This window comes from Trematomus bernacchii, unplaced genomic scaffold, assembly GCF_902827165.1.
Source record: "Trematomus bernacchii unplaced genomic scaffold, fTreBer1.1, whole genome shotgun sequence".
Taxonomy (NCBI): Eukaryota; Metazoa; Chordata; class Actinopteri; order Perciformes; family Nototheniidae; genus Trematomus; species Trematomus bernacchii.
The window spans coordinates 4402159-4424025 of NW_022987609.1; the positions used below are offsets into that span (position 1 = coordinate 4402159).

The 21867-nt window shown below is 39.2% G+C and overlaps 2 protein-coding genes across 3 annotated transcripts; one reads left to right on the forward strand and one right to left on the reverse strand.

Annotated features, from left to right (window-relative positions):
- Nucleotides 1-1474: 1474 nt before the first annotated feature.
- LOC117483556 (galactose-specific lectin nattectin-like) lies at nt 1475-12704 on the forward strand. Of its 2 annotated transcripts, none has more exons than XM_034131927.1 (8): nt 1475-1545; nt 2068-2131; nt 2449-2514; nt 2651-2663; nt 11814-11920; nt 12055-12189; nt 12323-12434; nt 12517-12704. In XM_034131927.1, the coding sequence occupies exons 1-8, from the start codon at nt 1490-1492 to the stop codon at nt 12582-12584; spliced, it is 621 nt and encodes a 206-aa protein (XP_033987818.1). In that variant the 5' UTR covers nt 1475-1489; the 3' UTR covers nt 12585-12704. The 2 variants fall into 2 exon arrangements, with proteins under 2 accessions (XP_033987818.1, XP_033987819.1); XM_034131928.1 differs by lacking the exons at nt 11814-11920; nt 12055-12189; nt 12323-12434; nt 12517-12704 and adding exons at nt 2979-3085; nt 3220-3354; nt 3565-3677; nt 4428-4653.
- A 1612-nt stretch (nt 12705-14316) lies between these two features.
- atp6ap1a (ATPase H+ transporting accessory protein 1a) lies at nt 14317-21667 on the reverse strand. The gene is made up of 11 exons (XM_034131793.1): nt 21522-21667; nt 20566-20692; nt 20204-20278; nt 19871-20064; nt 19347-19387; nt 19031-19116; nt 18804-18950; nt 16708-16865; nt 16531-16581; nt 16148-16385; nt 14317-15988 (listed from the first exon to the last, which is right to left on the reverse strand). The coding sequence occupies exons 1-11, from the start codon at nt 21650-21652 to the stop codon at nt 15779-15781; spliced, it is 1458 nt and encodes a 485-aa protein (XP_033987684.1). The 5' UTR covers nt 21653-21667; the 3' UTR covers nt 14317-15778.
- Between the last annotated feature and the right edge of the window lie 200 nt (nt 21668-21867).

Below are 21867 nucleotides of genomic sequence, written 5' to 3' on the forward strand. Positions count from 1 at the left end.
AAGCTGTTTTTCATTTATCACACTAAATCTGTTTAAGCACAAATACCTATAGAGCATCTTTTAACAAAGTATTTTTAGTCTTCTATACAATTACCTACTTTAGGAAAATATTTTTAGTGCCAACCGTAAGTGGTTGCATTTGACTCTTGTCTGTCATAATCCATTATCACTCGTCATTTTTATAATTATATTCTTGTCTTCAATAGGCCTTCATAACAACAGCCTAGTTAAGGTTTTTTCACAAATACTCACATTTAAGTGACCTCGTTCACTTACCATCACCATATCCAGACCCTAGGGTTTTTTAAATCTACTCTTAAGACGCACTTCTTCTCCCTGGCCTTTTAGTCAGAGCGGAGCACGACTCCTGACTTTTCCCTGTGTTTTTTTTTTTAAATATCTGTTGTAATTTATTGTCTTTTATTGTGATTATAGAAATGTGTTTTTATGTGATTGTAGTTATTACATGTACAGCACTTTGGCCCGACCAAAAATCGCTTTTAATGTGCTTTATAAATAAACCTTGATTTGATTTGATTTGATTTGATTTGATTTGATATCCAATGAACTGGATCAAAAGTGCGTGTCGTTACTCGTTATTATGAAAACAGTATTGTGACATCGAGTCAGATGAGCAACAATTAACTAGACATACAAACCTCTCCATTGTTAAATAAGTGGGGCTCTGGTAAACATGGAACATCCTGGTCGACTGTCACACATAAAGTCAACAAGTTAGGAGTAAATAGTGCCAGGTATTGAATGAATGCATGCCAACAGATTTTATAAATGTGGTTTTTCTAGTCCGTGACTTTTCCTGAAAGTGTGTTATGTAGCACCCTATGTTGTTAAAAATTGTCAATATGAAGTCAGATTGAAGAAATCGCCCAAAAAATTGCCATTTATACCTATTTCCGCCCAGCGGGTCATATTGACCCCACCCCTTTTCATATAAACATGACGTGTTGCTATAGCAACGCCTTTTGTCTACTGCGGTTCCTTATAGATTGAGAGATAGATTGAGAGAGAGAGAGATAGATGGATAGATATATTGATAGATAGTTATAGAGAGAGAGAGAGAGAGAGAGAGAGAGAGAGAGAGAGAGAGAGAGAGAGAGAGAGAGAGAGAGAGAGAGAGAGGAGAGAGAGAGAGAGAGAGAGAGAGAGAGAGAGAGAGAGAGAGTCTGTAGTGAAGGAGTGCGCTCCCGCTCACGGGAGACTGCTCGCGCTGTGCTCCGCAGCAAACAGCTGTGGGGCGAGTTGAAAGTACTAGACATACAAACCTCTCAATTGTTAAATAAGGGTGGCTCTGGTAAACATGGAACATCCTGGTCGACTGTCACACATAAAGTCAACAGGTTAGGAGTAAATAGTGCCAGGTATTGAATGAATGCATGCCAACAGATTTTATAAATGTGGTTTTTCTTAATACTTTTGTACTTAGGAAGTACAAAAGTATTAAGAACACTCTTAACTAAAATATCATTGTATGCTTAAGCATCAATATGTCCAGGATATTGGACGATATCAGATCATCAAAGCCAGGTAAGGCAAGTTAATTTATAAAGCACCTTTCAACACAAGAACAGTAAACAATGACCACTGGCCGCTAACCTAAAGTACACATGCGTTTGGAGGCAGGGGTGTATATAACATATACTGTGAGAGTTGTATAGCAGAACTTGCTTCTGTATTTTGCATTTGTGTACCTGAAGGTTATAAATAATTTGTTTCAGTGTGGGTCCAGTAAGAACAATGGTGTCAAGAGGCGAAAGTTTGCGAAATTATATTATCTCAGTGAAACACATGTAAAGAAAAGGTATAGATTTGTCAGAGTGGGATGAAAATGTACGCATGTTGTTAATTATTACAAAAAATATTTGAATATGTTGGAGTTTAAATGTATGTTGGATATGCTGTGGCTGATAGCTGAACAGGCAGTGGATCCATATCTTGTTTGAAGTATGAGCCAATAGATTACACAATATTTATACAAAGGACACACTAACCAAGTGTCTGTCAATACATCAAGAGAGGGTATATAAACTCTGGATTTCCCTCTCAAAGTCACCCTGTTACCTGTTACCTGCTACCTGCTGCAAGTGCAACCTCAACTGATCATCATAACAAGGTAAGGCTCTCATACTTTTCTATCATTATGGCTTCATCTGTTTTGATCGATACCTACAGAAAGAGATATCATAAATTCATTATTACGTTTAGTTTTCACTTGTGAAAAAGTGAAATCACCTTTTCATGTCTGGTGCTTTACTATGTCTTGTTTCAGTAAAACCTACAAACTTTTGTGTATATTATTTTTCTTTTCCTACTCTATTTCTGAATTAGAATTTTTTATTTTTTTTATTTTGTAATTGAGGTACACATTAAGACATTAAATATACTTGTAAATGATGCATTAACTTATTAATATACTGCTTCTTTACACAGATGGCTTCATGCCTTCATTTCATTGTGGTCCTCTGTTTGACCTCTGGACTGTGGAGTGGAGCAAATGTAAGTTTTACGCACACTAATACATTTATATACCAAGATCTTTAGGGTTATAATAAGGTATTCAATAACACCAAATAACATATACAATTAAGTTCATATTAATCCATTGATAATGATGTTTTCTTTGTGTTCACAGGCACAGAAAGAAGGTTGGTAATTATAAAGTGACTTGAATGTTCTACCTGCTGCTCTAACAATGAATTATTTTCCAAAATTAAGGTTTTTGTTACATTGTTAAATTGTTGAGCTGATGGTGAGGAATAGTAACACAAAGAGGGGATTTCTCCTAAAGGATTATTACTTTAAAAATATCTTTTTAGTCACTCCACCAATATGGAGAGGAAGAATGATTACGGCACTTCTTTGAGGTTTTACATCGCTCCCAAACTATAAAATATCACTGTAACGCTTTTCCTCTCACACTTATTCCATGCCAGATTAATGAATGTCCTTATCATCTTTAGAAAACCCATGCTATGACCCATGTAAGACCTGCCCTTCTGGATGGACTCCGTTTGAAGATCACTGTTACATGTACAAGCATGCTGCTAAGACCTGGGCTGATGCAGAGGTACATCGAGGAACAATATGAGTTATAACTGACAAACATGTTTATAGAGTTCTCACTTCTATTTCCTCATTTAACTCTTGCTTTTCTCTCACTTGCTTTATGTTATTTTATTCAATCCACACGTTACATATTAGGTGGACTGCATTGCCCTTGGTGGAAATCTGGCATCAATCCCCAACAAAGGGGTGTACACATTTATCAGACAGATCGTAAACACAGTGACTAACGCAAATAAACCTGCTTGGATTGGAGGCAATGACTTGGCAAAGGTGAGTAATTTAATAATAAACACGATGCAATGGGTTTGTCTCCTTTTGAGCCTGATCTTGAATATATTCGTAATTAAATTTGCACTTAACTTTATTGTATAATATAATACAACCAAGGTAAAGCTGTGGAAACTGAACTATCAGCATGGTTGGATGGGGTAAAATAGATTTTTTTAATTGGAGTGAATTGACCATTAAACTTTTTTTTAGGAGGGCGTGTGGATGTGGAGTGATGGTACCAAGTTTGTCACCAAACTCTGGGGTCCCCGGCCAACCCGACAATTGGCGCGGTCAAGAACACTGCTTGGTGATGAACTGGAGTGGTATGCACTAATAATCTGTTTACCACCAGCAATGTCAATTTAGTTCTTAAAATTCATATTAGAAAAGTCATTTTTGGTAACTGATAACCTTATATAATCTGGATTAGGAATTTCCTCATCCTACTACACATTCAAGCACAGTATTAAAAAGTGGCTCATTAATAATCAACAGAGTCAGCACTGATGTGTGGGTGTAGGTGTTAGTATGAGTGCGTATTGTGAATGTTTTATTTATTATCATGACTTGCTCTTATCTGTATTCAGTGATGTCATCTATTGTAAATATGTACATTTTATTTTATTTTATTTTGTTGGTATAACAATGTCGTGGTATTTTTATTATTGCTTTTAGGATGTCTATTACCATCTGGCAAAGGGACTATCGGTGAAAACTAGCCTTTCGGCTAATTCGAGTACTTTTACATGTTTTTAATATGTTGATTAATGTACACTGTCCCTTGTTTTAAATAAATCAATTTAATTCAATTTCTTTATACATAACATTAAGAGTAGAATCCTCTAAAGTATTAGATTTATATACTATTAGTTAACTTAATTATTTGATCTACCTGATCCATTCAAATGTACTCTGCTCCAACTTCTTTTGACAGTAACTGAATATCTTCGGACTGTTTAATATTTTTTAAATGTGAAGTTAGGCTTTAGAAAACTGTGACAATTTCTGTACACCAAATAATTGTGTGATTGATTGATATTTTGCTTGTTTGTTTCCTAACTCTTAAACTCTAGATCTTTTCAACGATTTGTGTTGTACTGATTTGGCACCCTTTGTTTGTGGCGTGCGCCTGTGAAGAACCCCGGCCCCCCCCATGCTGACACTATGATGTCACCACCCCACTCGTGATGTCTCTTCCACCAGGGTGTCAAGCCTCGATGACATCACTGCTGGAAGCCATTTTGACATTTCTGATTTTATTTCAGCTGATTTAATAAATGGATACATCCTGTCCAACAATCTGTCTCATCTCTTTTAAAGCTAAATATGTGTTCATTTAGAAAATAAAATCTAATCAATCAACTGGTTTATATGACAATAGGGAAAGGTAGAAGAAGTAAATCAACAGCCCAAAACATGAACAGTAGCCACAAAGCAGAAAAATAGGGTTTAAATATTTTTTCTCACAAGTAGAGCACATCTGCTGGCCTATTTACTTATGATCACCATCATCTCCCCGTTGAAATTGGTTTCTATCTTTGAAGAGCATATTTGTTTTCTCTCAAATTCATGCCAATAATATCTTATATCTAATAAAACTAGAGAGTATTTTGCAAAGGGACACACCAGCTGCAACGCCAAACTGGGCCAGGGGAGTTAAGTGGGGCTACATTTTTTGTGATATCAAATGGGGACAGGGTTTAAATAATACCCCTTACCACACCGTGCTGTGACCATACTTGTTCAAGTTTGCCTTCATTTTGATCTTGCAATATAAACACAGGACAAGTTACAACAAAAATAATGTGCTCGTTCCTGCCAGAGAAGTTGGTTCCAGGACATTTAGTCATGATGACAGACACAAAGGCTCAATTACATTTGGACTCCTTAACTCTCATGTAGGAGTCAGATTGTTATGCCTTCCCATTTATACTTTGTTTGTGTGGACAATCTGCCACATAAGGTGTTGAAATCCAGCTAGTGGGAGTGGGTTATTAAATGCTCCAACAGGACGTCTGCATCGATCCTGACTTAACCATCTCCCCTGTGCATTGCCGCAAAATGTTAATTTTATTTTATTATATACTGTCATACAGATTGAAGGTTATATAATATATATATATAACACATTTTTAACCTATGATCAGTGCTGCCCCTGGCCAAATTGAGGCCCTTCGCACTGCGCGTGTCCTGCGTATAGGGAGGGGCGCCATGCCTAGGATCAAATATGCCCCTGTATAGTCGGGGAAACAGTAGATGTGTGCATTTGATTGTAAAGTGTTGTATATTCACAGACACTGTTGCGAAAATCAAGCAAAAAGGGAATCTCAATAAAAAAAATTGGGGTTTAATTATAAAAAAAATGTTTCCTTATTTTTTGAAAGGTTATGACAGATCCTGTAACTGGTTATTTTCCTTTCTGTTGAATTGTCAGTCTTGTGCCATGTCAATGTGTGAAGAAATACAGTATATCCTCTGTTGTAGGCACAGTCCATCTGCTCCCTTGCTTGAATGAGACTGCAGGTCCTTCAGCAGATTTTTAAGTGAAATTAATCAACTTACAGAAAGACATGTGATTTGATTTTTTGAATTTAAAATATTAAAACAAACTCATAAAAAGTGATATAGTTATAATTACAAAATAAATAATGTAACAGTATGTCATAACGATGTAATCAAAAGTCATAGTATATTATGTCGTAAAAAGTGAAAGTTTAGTATTTCATTAAAGGTGGGGTAGGTAAGTTTAAGAAACCAGCTCGAGATACACTTTTTGTTATATTTCATGGAATGCTCTTAACATCCCGATAGCAATGAATATCTTAAGTGCTTTGACATCTGTGGAAGCCGTAATACTGTAAAAAGCACGACCAATCATTTTAGCCGGCCCGGCTAAAATAACTGGATGGCCTACCTGCCTGTCAGCCTTCCATCTGTGCACAAACTTATCTCGTGCCCTCATTGGTCATGTGCGCGTTCGTGTGTGTTGGAGGAGGGGCTCTATAAGGAAGTGGCAGATTTTCTCCGGTTGTGTATTTTCAAATTTTAGCGATCTCGAGCCGGTTTCTCAAACTTACCTACCCCACCTTTAAAGTAAAAAAAAGTAATTTTATAGTATGTCCTACATTCTTTTAAAAAAAAATATTATATTGTATTATTTATTTTTTAAATCCACAGTATAGTTTGTCAAAAAAAAAGTAAATAAAAAGGTCTGAGTATAGTTTTTTAAATAATAATAAATACATTGAATAGAAATAAAAGTAATAGTATAGTACATCATAAGAAGGTAGAGAAAACCATGGTAAAGTATGTTGTACAATTATTAAGTCGAAGAATTTGTCATAAAGTAAAAATAAAGTCATATCATAGCAGACCTTCTGTGCTTTAAACTCTGCACACTGAGCTCTGATTGGTCAGCAGGCTGTGCTTTCACTGAGTTGATCTCTTATCTATAGACGCCGGAGGCGGGCAGCGTCAGGTAAAACAAGTTAGCCTTCCCAAACCTGAGCCTCACGCGCCGCCTATTAGGGCTGTGCATCTTCACTGGTCTCGCGATTCGATTCGATTACGATTATCCTGTCAACGATTCGATTCGGTTCGATATCCCGGTGCATTACGGTGCATCACGATGCATAACAATGCGTTGCATCCTCAATTTTCAATATTACTGTATGGATACTTTTTCATCAATGAATACAATCAGTCAGATAAATATTAACTTTTTTTATTCTATAGAAAGTGCATTACAAATCGATCAAACCACTTCTTTGTCTTCTGCTCTATAACATGGCACATCCTAAAAGTGCCAAACATCATTATGAGTGTGACAACAGGTAGCATTGAACTACCATGTGTATCATATCAAAATGTTTATTAAATTGAAATGAAATAAATAGTGTAAAAAAAGGTAAATCCTCAAAAACAAAACATTCTGCAGTGCTGTAATCTACAACAATGTTTTCAAATAGCAGCACTGGGCACAGGGCACTACCTGAATGTGCCAAACAACAAAAACATGACTCACTGCTCAGCATTTGGGAATGTGTAGGTTCTTCTGCAAGAACACTAGTTGATCCACATGTTCTGGTTTGAGAGTGCTTCTTTTTGCAGTGACCATATCTCCTGCAGTGGAGAAAACTCACTCTGCAGACACACTTGTGCCTGGGATACACAAGTATCGCCTTTCATGGACACGCCACCAGTTCAAAGGGTCCTCAGTCAGAGGGAGAGATGATGCTTTACAGTATCTCTCTATTTCCTCCTCAGCACTGGCATAGGGGGTCTTGGGTTCTGCTCAGTGACGTGCGGTGAGGTTCATGGCTGGTGAGGCACTGACTCTTTCAGAGTCAGATTTACAAATATTATAGCCTATTTTGACCTTAATCGAAATATTCTGTTATTTTCAAAAGCTTTTTTAGTCTGATGCTATGATTAATTTTAAACAGACCGATCAACAAAAGGATACCCAAAATCTAAATATTGGATTGTTCTTTCTAAGTAAGATCCCATTTTCATTACAGTTGTGGTCTTACCTTGACTTGAAGATGAATATAAGTCCATGCTATCCTTCTGGACAACAATCTCTATTACTGTTTTATAAAAGTCCTCCTTATCTTCCTGTAGTTTCAAAAGTCTAGTTTGTTGTTTGCGGTAGAATAACAGTAGCAACAAGAACCTGTGGGCTCACGTGCGCCCCCTTCAGTGCGGCAGAGGTTATGGCTGCCTCCCCTGGTGCTTTTTTCATTGCCGTTGTACGATGAGACCAGCGAGCCTAAATATCATATATACGTGAAATAAGTTATTTAGAGACTATGGATGGCGAGGATAAATGTCATAAAGGGATCTACAAACATTACATTGGTGACCTACAGTGAGATGGGAACAGGCATGCGCTTAGGGCCCGCTTTCCAGCCAGTTTCTGTGGGGTGACGCATTCTGAAGTGAGGCAGATCTCATCTGTGCCTCACCTCACCCCACAGTAAATGGCTTGAGCGCGCTCACAAAATAAGTGGCCGCGCTAAATTAGTGCCCGCGCTCCAGCAAGTTACTGTGGGCTTACGTGAGGCAGTGCTCGTACCTGCCTCACTTCTCATTGCTCCCGTAGCGGAGCTCGGCAAATTTGCTGATTTTGACTATAAAATGCGATTGGAATCATACAGAAATCACATTTACACAAGATCAGTGGAGACATTTTATTATTATTATTATTTAGTTTTTCTTTAATTGTTTTTCCGTTACATTGGAGTATGACAGGTGAGGCTCTGCCTCCCCTGCCTCCACTGACTGCACGTCGCTGGTTCTGCTGTACCTTCAGTGTCAGTGAAAGACCGTCCCAGCAAACTCACGAGCAGTGATGATGAGGCCTTTCTTTTGGGAGCAGAGGGGCCGTCCGGTGTTTCTTCTTCCAGTGTTTCAGTCACTTCTGTCCTCCTGAGTGTCCTCTCATTCTATGTTTGAACAAAAGAATAGAAAATACCATTAAAATAGCAGTTAGCACTTTCTCAGTCAATGCAACAGCTCACATCTACAGTATTCTATTCTTCAGTCTTATAAAAGGTTTTCACTCATTGTAGCTACTATTATTAATATTGTAAAGTTTGTTTTTATTTTATAAGTTTACATGAAACATGGTGAAATTACCTCCAAGGATGCAGCCTCCTCCAATCTCTCCTCCACTGTTAGAAAAGGCAGTCCCTTAAAACGGGGATCCAGGGCAGAGGCTGTATGAAGGATCTTCTTTTCTGCCTCACCGTTGTACCTCTTCAGGAGATCTGTTTTGATGGCATTCTTGATCGCGTGGATCATCGGTGAGTCTCCAATGGTGCCTGTCATGTCCTGGAAGAGTTGTGCAATTATTGGAGCAATGAGAGACACTGTTGGATTGCTCTCTTCTGACATCAGAGTGGTTGCATCCTTCATTGGCTTTAATGCACTCACAGCGTCCTCTGCATTTGACACATCTGTTTCGTTAAGAGTGCAGAGGTCTGACTGTCCTTTTCTCACCTCTGGAGACAGCAAGGTGGCACATATTGCAGGTTGTTGTTCCAAGAACCTCTCGACCATGTCGTATGCACTGTTCCACCTTGTGGCAACATCAGTTATCAGTTTATGATTTTTCAGGCCCAGACATTTCTGTTTCTCTTTCAGATAGTGGTTCGCTGTAGTGCTGCGGTGGAAGAATGTGGAAATCCGTCGCACTCTACCCAGAAGCCTGGAGAGGGTGGCCACTTTAAGCGCCCGCTGGGACGCAAGATTCAGTGTATGGGCGAAGCATTTAACATGAGGGAATTTTCCGAATTCAGCTGCAACGATCATATTAGACGCGTTGTCTGTCACCAGCACTACATCTTTGTCTGATAGCTGCCATTCTTCCACTACACGAGACAGTAGCTCCGCAACATGCGCACCTGTGTGAGACTCGTAAACAGCTCTCGTTTGCAGCACATGCGACAAAAACTGCCAGTCCTCGCTGATGTAATGTGCCGTTACTGTTAAATACGACTCCGTCGCGACAGAAGTCCAGGCATCACATGTTATGGCAACTCTTTTAGCTTGGATCATTGACGCCATTACCTGGGCTTTGGTTCCGTTGTAGAGGGCAGGTATGACATTTTCTGTAAAGTGGCTACGTGATGGGAGCTTATACCGTGGCTCCAGCTTCTTTAACAGGTGGCGAAAACCGGTGTTTTCCACGACCGAATAAGGACGTAGGTCCTTCGCTATGAAAGCTGCCACCGACTGGGTGATTTTCTTCGCTTTCTCAGAGTTGGGCGAAAAGGTTGACAATTCTTCGCTGGGCTGGCTCCGCTGTTTTCTTGGTGGCAGGCGTTAGCTTCTCACAGTGAAAACGGCTAAGGTGGTTCCTCAAGTTAGTGGTATTTCCACCAAGGTATTTTATTTTTGTGTGACACACTTTACACACAGCGTGCGACTTGTCCAGTTCACTTTTCCCTTTTAGTTCATAAAACCCATAATGGGTCCAGATGTCTGCTTTCAGAACACTAGGAGCGTTTTTTATTATTTGCACACTGCTTTCGCCTCCCTCCATTATTGCACTAGCTCGGTAACCCACAATGCAATGCTACGTTGCTACCGTGACGTTTAAAAAAAGAAAAAAAAACTGTAATGTCCAGCTGCTGCCGGAAAATCTACCACGTGAATAATCGGTTATCTTCCGTCACTGCATCGAAACCGAATCGTCCACGTCCGCATCGCAATGCATCGTAGAAACGATTATTTTCAACGCCCCTACCGTCTATGCTGTAGGCTAGGGAAGGCTAAGCCTTCCCAAATATTTTTGTCACTGCATCCTGGTAAAATTAAAATATAATGTTTGTGTATTTAACATTAGCGCTGCAATGCAGCCACCAGTGCCCTGTACCAGGGCCGTTCCTCCCTACAGGCAGATCACGGAGACTGCATGGGGCCTCATCTCGCGGAGGTGGCCTCATCTTGCGGAGGGACCCTCAACTGAGACGCAAATGCGGCGCACCAATGCGCTTATGCGGCGCAATTAGTGTGGCGCGGCACGGTTTCGCCGCTGCGTGGCTCAACCAACACCCCCAGATTCGTCAACTTAATGTGTTGCTTAAAATAATACTTCTGCCTACAGTATGTGACACTGTGTTGCATGCTGACTCAGATAAGGAAATATATGATATATTATGATATTATATGACCGATGACGTGATTGATGTGATATGAATGATAAGTGCGCGACACTTCGGCGTCTTCCCTGCATACGGCAGTTTAAACTGTATTTCCTTTATCCTGTAATATGACTTGATAGATTTAAACTCTGCACACTGAGCTCTGATTGGTCAGCAGGCTGTGCTTTCACTGAGTTGATCTCTTATCTATAGACGCCAGAGGCGGGCAGCGTCAGGTAAAACAAGTTAGCCTTCCCAAACCTGAGCCTCACGCGTCGCCTATGAGGACATGCTAACCAAGTGTCTGTCAATACATCAAGAGAAGGTACAGTATATAAACTCTGGATTTCCCTCTCAAAGTCACCCTGTTACCTGTTACCTGCTGCAAGTGCAACCTCAACTGATCATCATAACAAGGTAAGGCTCTCATACTTTTCTATCATTATGGCTTCATCTGTTTTGATTGATACCTACAGAAAGAGATGTTCATTATTACGTTTAGTTTTCAAAAGTGAAATCACCTTTTCATGTCTGGTTCTAACAATGAATTATTTTCCAAAATTAAGGTTTTTGTTACATTGTTAAATTGTTGAGCTGATGGTGAGGAATAGTAACACAAAGAGGGGATTTCTCCTAAAGGATTATTACTTTAAAATATTTTTTTAGTCACTCCACCAATATGGAGAGGAAGAATGATTACGGCACTTCTTTGAGGTTTTACATCGCTCCCAAACTATAAAATATCACTGTAACGCTTTTCCTCTCACACTTATTCCATGCCAGATTAATGAATGTCCTTATCATCTTTAGAAAACCCATGCTATGACCCATGTAAGACCTGCCCTTCTGGATGGACTCTGTTTGAAGATCACTGTTACATGTACAAGCATGCTGCTAAGACCTGGGCTGATGCAGAGGTACATCGAGGAACAATATGAGTTATAACTGACCAACATGTTTATAGAGTTCTCACTTCTATTTCCTCATTTAACTCTCGCTTTTCTCTCACTTGCTTTATGTTATTTTATTCAATCCACACGTTGCATATTAGGTGGACTGCATTGCCCTTGGTGGAAATCTGGCGTCAATCCCCAACAAAGGGGTGTACACATTTATCAGAAGGATCATAAACACATCGACTAACAAAAATGGAGCAACTTGGGTTGGAGGCCATGACTCGTCAAAAGTGAGTGCTTTAATAATATTATATATTCAGTTTTTTACTTGGTAATCTTTTTGATGAGATTCTAACAGGTGGGATTTGGACTACATGCCAAATATATTTGTATTTCTGATTGGATTGAATTGACTTGTTTTAGGAGGGTGTGTGGATGTGGAGTGATGGTAGCAAGTTTGACTTCAAGAGCTGGCCCGTTGGCGAGCCCAACAACTCTGGAAAGGGAGAAAATTGCATGGAATTGAATTTGAAAGGTATTCACTGATTATGTTATTATCTGAAAATAATTGCCAGATTAATCGATAGCAGTCTAATTGTTCGTTTGTTAATTTTTAGAAAAAGATTTTCCCAACGACACTGTGTGCACTGAGGAGATGCCGTTTGTTTGTCGCATGCGCCTGTGATGATCCACGCCATATGATGTCAAGTCTACCAGGGTATCAGGCCTCGATGATAGCACTGCGAGAAGACGTATTGACATTTTTTATTTCATTTTTGCTGATGAAATAAACGGATACATCCTGTTCAGCAATCTGTCTCATTTGTTTTATAAAATCTCAATATTTTGATGTTAAATTTTTTTTTTTAAATCTCCTCGATTCAACAAATACATTTTGATTCTGTATATTTAGTTTATATCTGCATATACTATTTACAATTATAAAATGTTTCAATTATTTAGCATTTTGAGTGTGTGGGAGATAAACTCCCTCTGGAGCGAACTTTGGGATTTTAGCCTTTGCAGACCATTTACATGCACAAAAACCTATTCAACACACAACAGGAAAGGGAACCCCCCTAAAAGCATAATAGGGCCCCTTTAAATACAAAAACTGTCCATCATTAGAACGACAGTGTGACCACTTCCTTCTCATTACTTATTATTTTGTGTAATGATATAACTCTTTAGTCATGCAGAGAAAGAAAGTGCAGGTTGTTTCCGCTCCCAAGACACCCAGCCACTTCCTGATCCTTCTGACTGTCTATCAAGGTATTGTGATAATTCAAGACATTGTTCTCCACATCTGTACTAAGTCAGAGCTCTGGGTATAAACTTATTTATTTTTCTCTTGTCATATAAGTGTAATTAAAAGACATTTTTGTGTTAAATCTGATATGTGATATGTCACCATAGTGACAGCACCAGAACAGCCTCTTCAGTAAAAGTTGTAACTGTCATCTTTGATCTAACTACCTGTGAGTGAGTCAAGTTATTCTGTTTAATTTGATACTTCCCGATTGAAAATGGGGAAAGGATCATAAAAAGTAAATGTGCCACCACATGTCAAAAATATCAGAAAAAGTCATTGTACAGCATGTAAAAAAAAAAGACATACTATAGTAATTTGAATAAGAAAATCAAAAAGTAACAGTTTGGTATGTGATACAAATGTATAGCAGGGTATATGCAGAAATCCTGAAGTCAAATTCAATACCTTTTAAGACCTTTTTTAAGACCTCATCGCCACTTCGAGTTTTAACCGGTTACATTGGCGACACACTTTACCTCACATTTACTATATACCGTATTGATTGTCCTTCCTCCTTATCTTCCAAACATTTGGACGCAGACTTGCATTTCCCCATAACGATGTTGTTTAACAACCGGCGTAAACGGACCTTCGCGCGCTATCAAGCAGTGAGCGTGCGATGTCCTGTTCAGATGACGTCAAATCCAACGGGATGCCATAAATAAACTACACAGAATCACACTACACACCTACGCAATGATTACATTCAGGCAGACTGTAGAATACAACCTCTTTGGACAATTGATATACTTATTGAAAACAAGCTACAAAATGTAATACCTTGGAAAATGCTGTTTAATACTTTTTAATAGCCTTAATTTTCGCTAAATTTATTTTTTAATACTTTTTAAGACCTCGCAAACACCCTGTATAGCCTAAATATAGTATCACTGTAATAAAGTCATAACAAAGTCATAGTCATTATATAGTATAAAGTGCAATAAAAAAATCATTATATAAACTACAAGTATGTGTGATGTCCCTGGCTCGGGGGAAGCAACATAGTGGTCAGACAAACATCTATATTTTGCCAAACTTATAAATAAACAAAGCGAAATAGAGACATCAAAATCAGAGTGCAGCTTTGAATAAATAAAACAACACCTTCATTCCACAGATGGTTTATTGGGTCCACAGCAGCAGCACGACATTCATTGATATTCACTACAAATCATCAAAATAAATTAACAAACAAACAAATTCAATTCACATTGAGCATATTTCAGTGCACATCAGTTGTGGAAAGCTTGACTTGAAATAAATATAATGTTCATGTTAATTGTTACAGAAAAACAAGTGTTTTAAAAATGATATAAGTAACTTAAGTTGATGATTGGATAAGACAACCATGAATATTATTCACAAACAACTGGAAATGTCTTCATTTTAATGCTGTAACTGAAGAAGTCCATTTCATGTTTTGCATTTCCTTACCTAAGAGATTATCTGAATGGTCCCTTTGCTCTTTGAATACTGGAGTTAAAGATGCAATGGATATAATTTATCTATCATCCATACAGAACGTGTAATCCTTCATTTAACTTACAAACAGACACAAGCACAATTGTAAACACACACACACACACACATACGTTTCACCAATAAATAGCATTTCATAATTTATTTTTGCCCCTGTATCTACAATTGTATCCCTTTAGTGGAACATTTACCCACCTGAAAACGATAGCTCCAGTTTGTGTCTCTTAAGGATTCACATTACGTTGGAAAAATAAATACATCCAAACTAGGGCTGCTCGATTATGGCAAAAGTCATTATCTCGATTATTTGGGTCAATAATTGATATCACGATTATTAAAAACGATTATTCATTTACTTTGAAAACATCCATTTATTGAAATAAAAAAATTGAACGGTATGTTTTTAACAGTTGATTACCCTGAACTTTAAGTATAATTCAACTGAAAAACCAATAAAAAAAAAAAAAAAAAAAATAATAATAATAATAAAAAAATTATCGTTTTATTTCGATTACGTTGTTTTCGTAATCGTTGCAAGCCAAAATCGTAATTGCGATTAAAATACGATTAATTGAGCAGCCCTAAATCCCTAAATCTCATTATATCTGGATAACAACCAATCTGTTTGTTGCACAATAAGAGATCTTTAAGGGTTTCCTTTTACAATTTTGTTGATGCGTTGTTCTTTAGAAATGTTGATTATTGCCTCTTTTTGTAGAAAGGTGCATCATTTCCACCTGCCATCTTTGTTTGATTTGGTAACCGAAGTTGCAACTTAGGAAAGGACTGAACAATCTGTCCTTGCACCAGACAAATATTTAATTATTGTTAAAGCTCCTTCTAGATAACACATGATTCCCACTATGACTCAAATGTATACCTGAGACACACAAACTGGGGCTACCTGAAAATATGATTCTTCAGTATCAGGATGCACATTTTAAAGTATCTAAACCCTTACTCTGACAACAACACTAGTCTGTATAAGGCCCAACCACAGATGAACAGGGAGTGGAATGTATCGGGTCGGAGTGGAAGCATTGCAATGAGAGAAAGGAGGAGAGATGGAGGGAGAATAAACAGGGTTGTTACTCTGTGAGGGGCACGGAGATAGCGGGGCCCTTTGGGTCATCAAAGCGGTCCATAGTGTGGAGCTGCATGATCATGTGGAGCCCGTAGGTGAGCACCAGCAGCATGAGGAGGCTGGTTATCAGACCCATCCAGATCCCCGGAGAGAAGAAGCCTGCGCAGTCACTGGCGTACGAGAAGTCACTTCCAGTCACGTTGAAGCCCTGGATCTGTGCAGGGAGAGAGGAAATAATCGGTGAGGGCAGGGAAAACTGAAACAAATTGAGTTAACCATAGTTCAATCCCTCGGTGTGTCCACAAAAACAATATTAGTGGGCCTACCGTGCAACAGACAAATCAATTATAAAGAAAAAACAACTATATCTTACCTGGAAGTCTGCAAAAGAGACCCTCCACTGATTGGCTGGATCTTTAGATGTGCGTGGGATGAGCACGGGCCAGCGGAAGTTGGTGACGGAGCCGCAGCGGTACGAGTACTCAGCCGGGGCGTAAACATGTCTGCTCCCGTTAAATGTGGCTTTGGTGCCGTCGTACTCCAGCTCCACGGCGTCTAATGTGAACCAGCGGCGCGCGGACACCTTGTAGTGACGCTGGCTCATAGCAAAGCTGGATACACACATACAGAGATGGGGCATTGAAGGTCACAATACCCATTAGGATAACTCAAGTAGAATGTTGAAGGCTTATAACTTATTCTCAACAATACAATGTATATTTGCAAGTGTCATGTCATATATTTGGTCGTACTTACATGAGTTTGAAGCTGCTGTGGCCCAGAACTTTCTCATAATTAAGAACCAACCTGCAAAGAGCCCAAAGAAGACTATTTCAAATACATTATGATGAATGAGGAGATAAGATGACTTTTGTTTTCAGCGAAATACAATCCCTGCTTATGAATCCTGCATGAACTAACGGTATGAACTACCTCGCTTTGGATTTGTCGCAGGTTGAGCCGCCGAGTTTTGGGCTGACTCCCTCTCCAAAGGTGGAGGGGGTGAGGTCGTGCTCTTCCCAGCGCCCGCTCCGAAGGATGCTCACTGACAGGCCTGTGGCCCACAGCATGATACAAGTGTCATCCCCCTCCTGTGGAAAGAGGGGAAAAGAAGCACAGGGCAGGTTAATTAAAGTAATTAGAGGGTAAAGCTGGCATTAATGCATATGTGACCCGCTCTATCGAAATCAGTCGGAAGTCGCAACGGCTCATTTCAAAATAAACCTGGATTTGCGTAAAAACATTCGGGTGTTTTGTTTGATTTTAAATAAACAAAGTCTTGGCTTTCAGAATATGACACTTTTATTTCCAAAATCACACGATAAATACATTTTTGAAGCTTGTAAAGGGAAGAAGACAGCTCTCACTCGCACCCTGCTGTTCCGCAGCGCAGCCCCCCCTCCCTCCCGCTGACATTATGAATGTAAGGCGTATAGCAATCATAGATAACACGGCTGTTTGTTTTCATCTGATTTAAAAAAAACAAAGTCTTGGCTTTCAGAATATTAAACTTGTTTCGGCAAATTCAGATGATAAATACAACTTTGAAGCTTGTAACGGCATAATTACAAGCGGAGAACGGAGTAACTTGACGTCACAGGGCATAACAACAGCCGGTGTTTCTCGGGAGTGTTTTCCCCGGGAAACAAACAATACACAGAAACTCAAAAATACACAAACACACACACACACACACCCAGACCAAAATATCTTCCCTCCGTAGTATTTTTGATCATTTTCTCCGCTAATAATCAATCAGATCGATGGATTCCAGAGAAGAGGAAACTTTGAAAGCCTATTTCTCAAAATGATGACTCGGTGACAGTCATTATATAATGTGAAATATTTTGCTTAATATTTGGAGTACAACAACAATCCTGATATCATTAGAAAGCTAGGAATCTCCTCTTTCCAACAGTGTATACAACTCAAAATGTGTCTTCGGGTCAATGCGACTGATTTCGATAGAGCAGGTCACATATTTACTTATCGTTGACAATTCCAATGAAAAGACCAAAACCAAACATATTTTAGTCTGTCTTGCGATATCTAAACATCCTATTAACACTGAAGACAGAAACATTTATAAAAATCACAATTAGTAGAGAATCATTTTTAAATATGTCCTAAAACAGCTGGTCTCCATAGTTTATTATCAAATAAAATCGGATGAAATATTGAATTTGTTGGGAACAATTTTCTGCTGTGGAATAATCCACATCTGCAGGCTGCTGCACCCCCACTGTCTCACGGAGAGATACCGCAGGTCTTTCCTTCCTGCAGCGGTCAGACTATACAACCAGCACAGCCCCTAGTTGACCCCCCCCACACACACACACCACAACACAGACTATATCACCCCTTGCTAATAACTGTAATATATACCTGGCTGCTAAATCCTTAGAACTGTTACAAGGTGTGTATTCTTTATTTTATAAATTGTGTAACTTGCTGCTGTTAAATACCAACCACCTATGTCCAATATGTGCTAGATGTGCAATATATATAGATGCCGTTAATAACTGTGTAATATAAACCTGGCTGCTAAATCCTAAGAACTGTTACAGGATGTGTATTTTTTTAAATTATGTAACTTTTTATTTTTTATTATATCATAACTTAGTACTTTTTTTTAATGCATGTCACATATTTAACATATGTAACATTAAGCTGTATGTGGCTCTTTTTCCTGCTGTAACTACGCAAATGTTCCCTCCGTGGGACTAATAAAGGTATTCTAATTCTGATTTGGAGCTCTAGGGAGAATTGTGGCATTAGGATGTGTGTGTCCGGTGTTCATAGTAATGAAGGATCATGTCAACCAGTGCAACAGGCTAATTGATGTGGTTTTTTTTGGACAGCAATGGAGCTCTAGGACTAGAGGGAGAAGAAATATCCAGTGTTGACACATTCACTGCTGTTTTTCTTGGCATTTGTTGGTTAAAGTAAAGTAGGATGCTTTTATGGCTAAACAAGAACGCCAAGTTGAAATTCAAATGCACTACAAAGAAAAAACTGCGCCACTCCACCTTAAACTCCACTGGACCGTAGATCACTTCCTTTTCCTTGATCTTGCGCGGCCTCTCCTCTCTCTCCCTCTTGCGCCATCCGCCTCTGGCCTGCAGGAGAGAGCGCCCTCCACCAACGCCCGCTTCCATGGAGAGAGACGCAGCCTCCTGTAAAAAGATAGAAAGAAGACATGAATAAACTGCAGCAGAAAGACAGAGATATTTAAACACATAGAACATAGACTCACCCTGGAGGGCTGCAGGGCTGTGTAGATGGCTGTGTACGGGACAGACTGGGTCTTCATGGTGCTCAACACCTGGCCAATCATCTCATCTGAAAAACACCCAGTTCATCTATTGGCTTGGCATTACCCAACAAGTCATCACATGCAAAGAAATAGTGAATGTATTTCAATTTAAAAACAAGTTACAGGTGTGTATTTATTTGCATTGCTTTAATGCTTTTACTGTTACTTTTAAATGTTCATGTTAATGCATAATGATGTATGTAACTCTCTTTTTGTGCACATTTGCATGTTTCTGTACTGGGTCAGACAGACTCACCGTTTCCACTGAGAACATCTTTGGCAGACATCAGATCAGCCCTGCGAGAGAAACCGAGGGAGCAACAAAGAGATATATGTATGAAAATAAAGTGGAAAGAAGTAAGGGAAATGATTAGCACAACTACATTTAAATTAATTAATAAATAAAGCCCAAACGTCCATTAGCGTTTCTCTCTGCATGTCAAGGTGTTCTTCAGCTTCTACCTCTCAATCTGATGCTTGCAGCTGCACTCAAAACGCCTTTTGCAGTGATTTTATCATCACTAATACTCAAGGATTTTTATCCAGTTGATATCACACATGTGGGCAATCTTTGTGAAGCTTTTTTTTCTATTTTTGAACCCAAGAAAAAGCATGAAGCTTCAGGGCTTCAAATGAATTACAACAGTGACATCTGCTGGTTTCTAAAAATGACAGCAGCACTTTAATACTGGCGCCATTGTTCTTACACCTCCATGTTTTTTAACAATATGAGACTACAAGCCCCCTCTACAATCCCTTCAGGTGGAGCGGTGTACCTACCCAAAGCCGTACGGCAGCCTGAACACCAGCAGGGCGGGCGAGGAGGCGTTGAGTCTCAGCTGACTCAGTGTCTCAGGATCCATGTACAGAGGAGAGGTGTCCAATTGGTCCTGCAACTGGCCAATCACTGCATTGGAGGCAGGCCAGGACACAGCAGGTAACACCAGAGGGGAGGACGAGGACCTCAGAGCCCCCTATGGCACACGATGACAAACAAAACATCTGTCAGTGAGTCTACTGTTCATGGTCTGTTTGATTTAAGTGATAGGAGTAGAGAATGAGAGTGAAAAATATAACATTTTAACATTCTGTATGTCAATATCATCATCATACCTCCAGGTTCGGGAAAACACTGTCTTGCTTGTTTCCAAAAGCCCCTCCATACATAGTGAAGTCCTCTATGCTCATCTGGGATGGAAACAAAGAGTAAAAAGCAAATCAATCAATTATACCCATCTCCATGTTTCTCTGTGAAGTTAGACAGAAACATGGGGGGTCTATATTAACTCTTATCCTGTTATTCTTTTGTGGGTTGACAAATGGGACAATACCATATACAATTAGCAAACTAATAATTAAAAAAAAGCATATTTTGTCTCTTTATCCTATATAATGTCAATGTTGCTCTGTCTGGACGGATTTGAATAATATCATTATTATAAATTAGGCATTTTAAAAGTGTGCGTGTACTGTACCTTATCCTGAAGGAACAGCACAACATTTCTTGGGCCCACACTCAGAGCTTTCTCCAGGTAGGAGGCCAGCTGCTGCTGCCCCACGATGTGCCCCGCTGTAGGGGGAGACTGACTCGGTACGGAGACCCTGGAGGATTCAAAGCAGCGGTGAAAGAAAAGTTAGTATTCAGAACATAAAAGGTATATTTACCCATACAATAATGTAAAAGCCTTAAATAATATGTACGGAGATGCCTTTAAAATCTTAAAAGTATGGGTATGCAGGTATACTATTACTTCAGTTTTATGAACATGTTGTATTATTCTGTCATATTTCTGTCCTAAATCAAAAAAGGCTCATGTCATAAGATAAGATGGACCTTTATTGATCCCCTTAGGTAAAATCAGGTGTTATAGCAGCAACAGAATAGAAGAAAAACACAGGTAGTGCACATGAGAATACACACACGGATATTGAGATGTATTTACAGTATGAATAAAATAACAAAAATACCATGACTTAAACCCTGATCAGGTGAATGTATGTATACAGATATGTTGAGGTTTAATATACATTAAAATGTGCAGGTTATCCAAATGTGGATGCATTCAAATGAATGCTTTTAAATGAATCCACTGCAACAATAAGCTTATTACTAATAACACTGCTTATCTCTATGACAATACGGAAACAGCTTGCAGGATGACATATGGCACCTGCCTTTCATAATAAGGATTACAGGAACATCTCATGTTACGCTACTATATTTTAATTATTTAAAAACGCTTTTGTAACACTGTATAGTCTGCATCTTAATACATATTATAGCAGATAATCGTCGATGATAGTTTAACGTTCATCCCAACTGACATTCAGCTAACCGTTAGCTAAACGGGAATAAGAGCGTCAAAGCCCGTTAGCCCATTCAACCGCCTCTGTGAGACGAACAAAACGAATGAAACTCAATATTACTCACCCCTCACTTGTCCACATAATAAGTGGCACCTGCTCATCGCAATTTCCCGTATTTAATATGTTCAATAAACCGAGAAAAACGGCCAAACACGCAGAGATGCTGCGGGGCTGCGGTGTCTCTTTCGTCGCCATCTTTACGATCTCCCTGACAGCAGCAGGTGACGTGACGTCCGAGGATGTCCACAAAACGTGACGTCGCGTGAGGTCACGTGACGAAAAAGACGCTCTCTGCAGCATCAATACTGCAATACATGTAGTGGGAGGTCTGCACCCTGCAGTATTTCTTTTTTATTTAAAACATAAAACCGTATATGAGCGCAGTGTCTAAATCAGCTGCATCCAGTGCT

Coding starts and splice junctions, on each gene's coding strand:
- LOC117483556 (XM_034131927.1), top strand. CDS start 1,490: ATGCTTAAGCATCAATATGTCCAGGATATTGGACGATATCAGATCATC. Junction 2,132..2,448: donor CAACTGATCATCATAACAAG/GTAAGGCTCTCA, acceptor TTCTTTACACAG/ATGGCTTCATGCCTTCATTT. Junction 12,435..12,516: donor CATGGAATTGAATTTGAAAG/GTATTCACTGAT, acceptor GTTAATTTTTAG/AAAAAGATTTTCCCAACGAC.
- atp6ap1a (XM_034131793.1), bottom strand. CDS start 21,652: ATGGCGACGAAAGAGACACCGCAGCCCCGCAGCATCTCTGCGTGTTTG. Junction 16,866..18,803: donor ACGGTCCAGTGGAGTTTAAG/GTGGAGTGGCGC, acceptor CTCTTTCCACAG/GAGGGGGATGACACTTGTAT. Junction 16,386..16,530: donor CACAGCAGCTTCAAACTCAT/GTAAGTACGACC, acceptor GTGTGTATCCAG/CTTTGCTATGAGCCAGCGTC.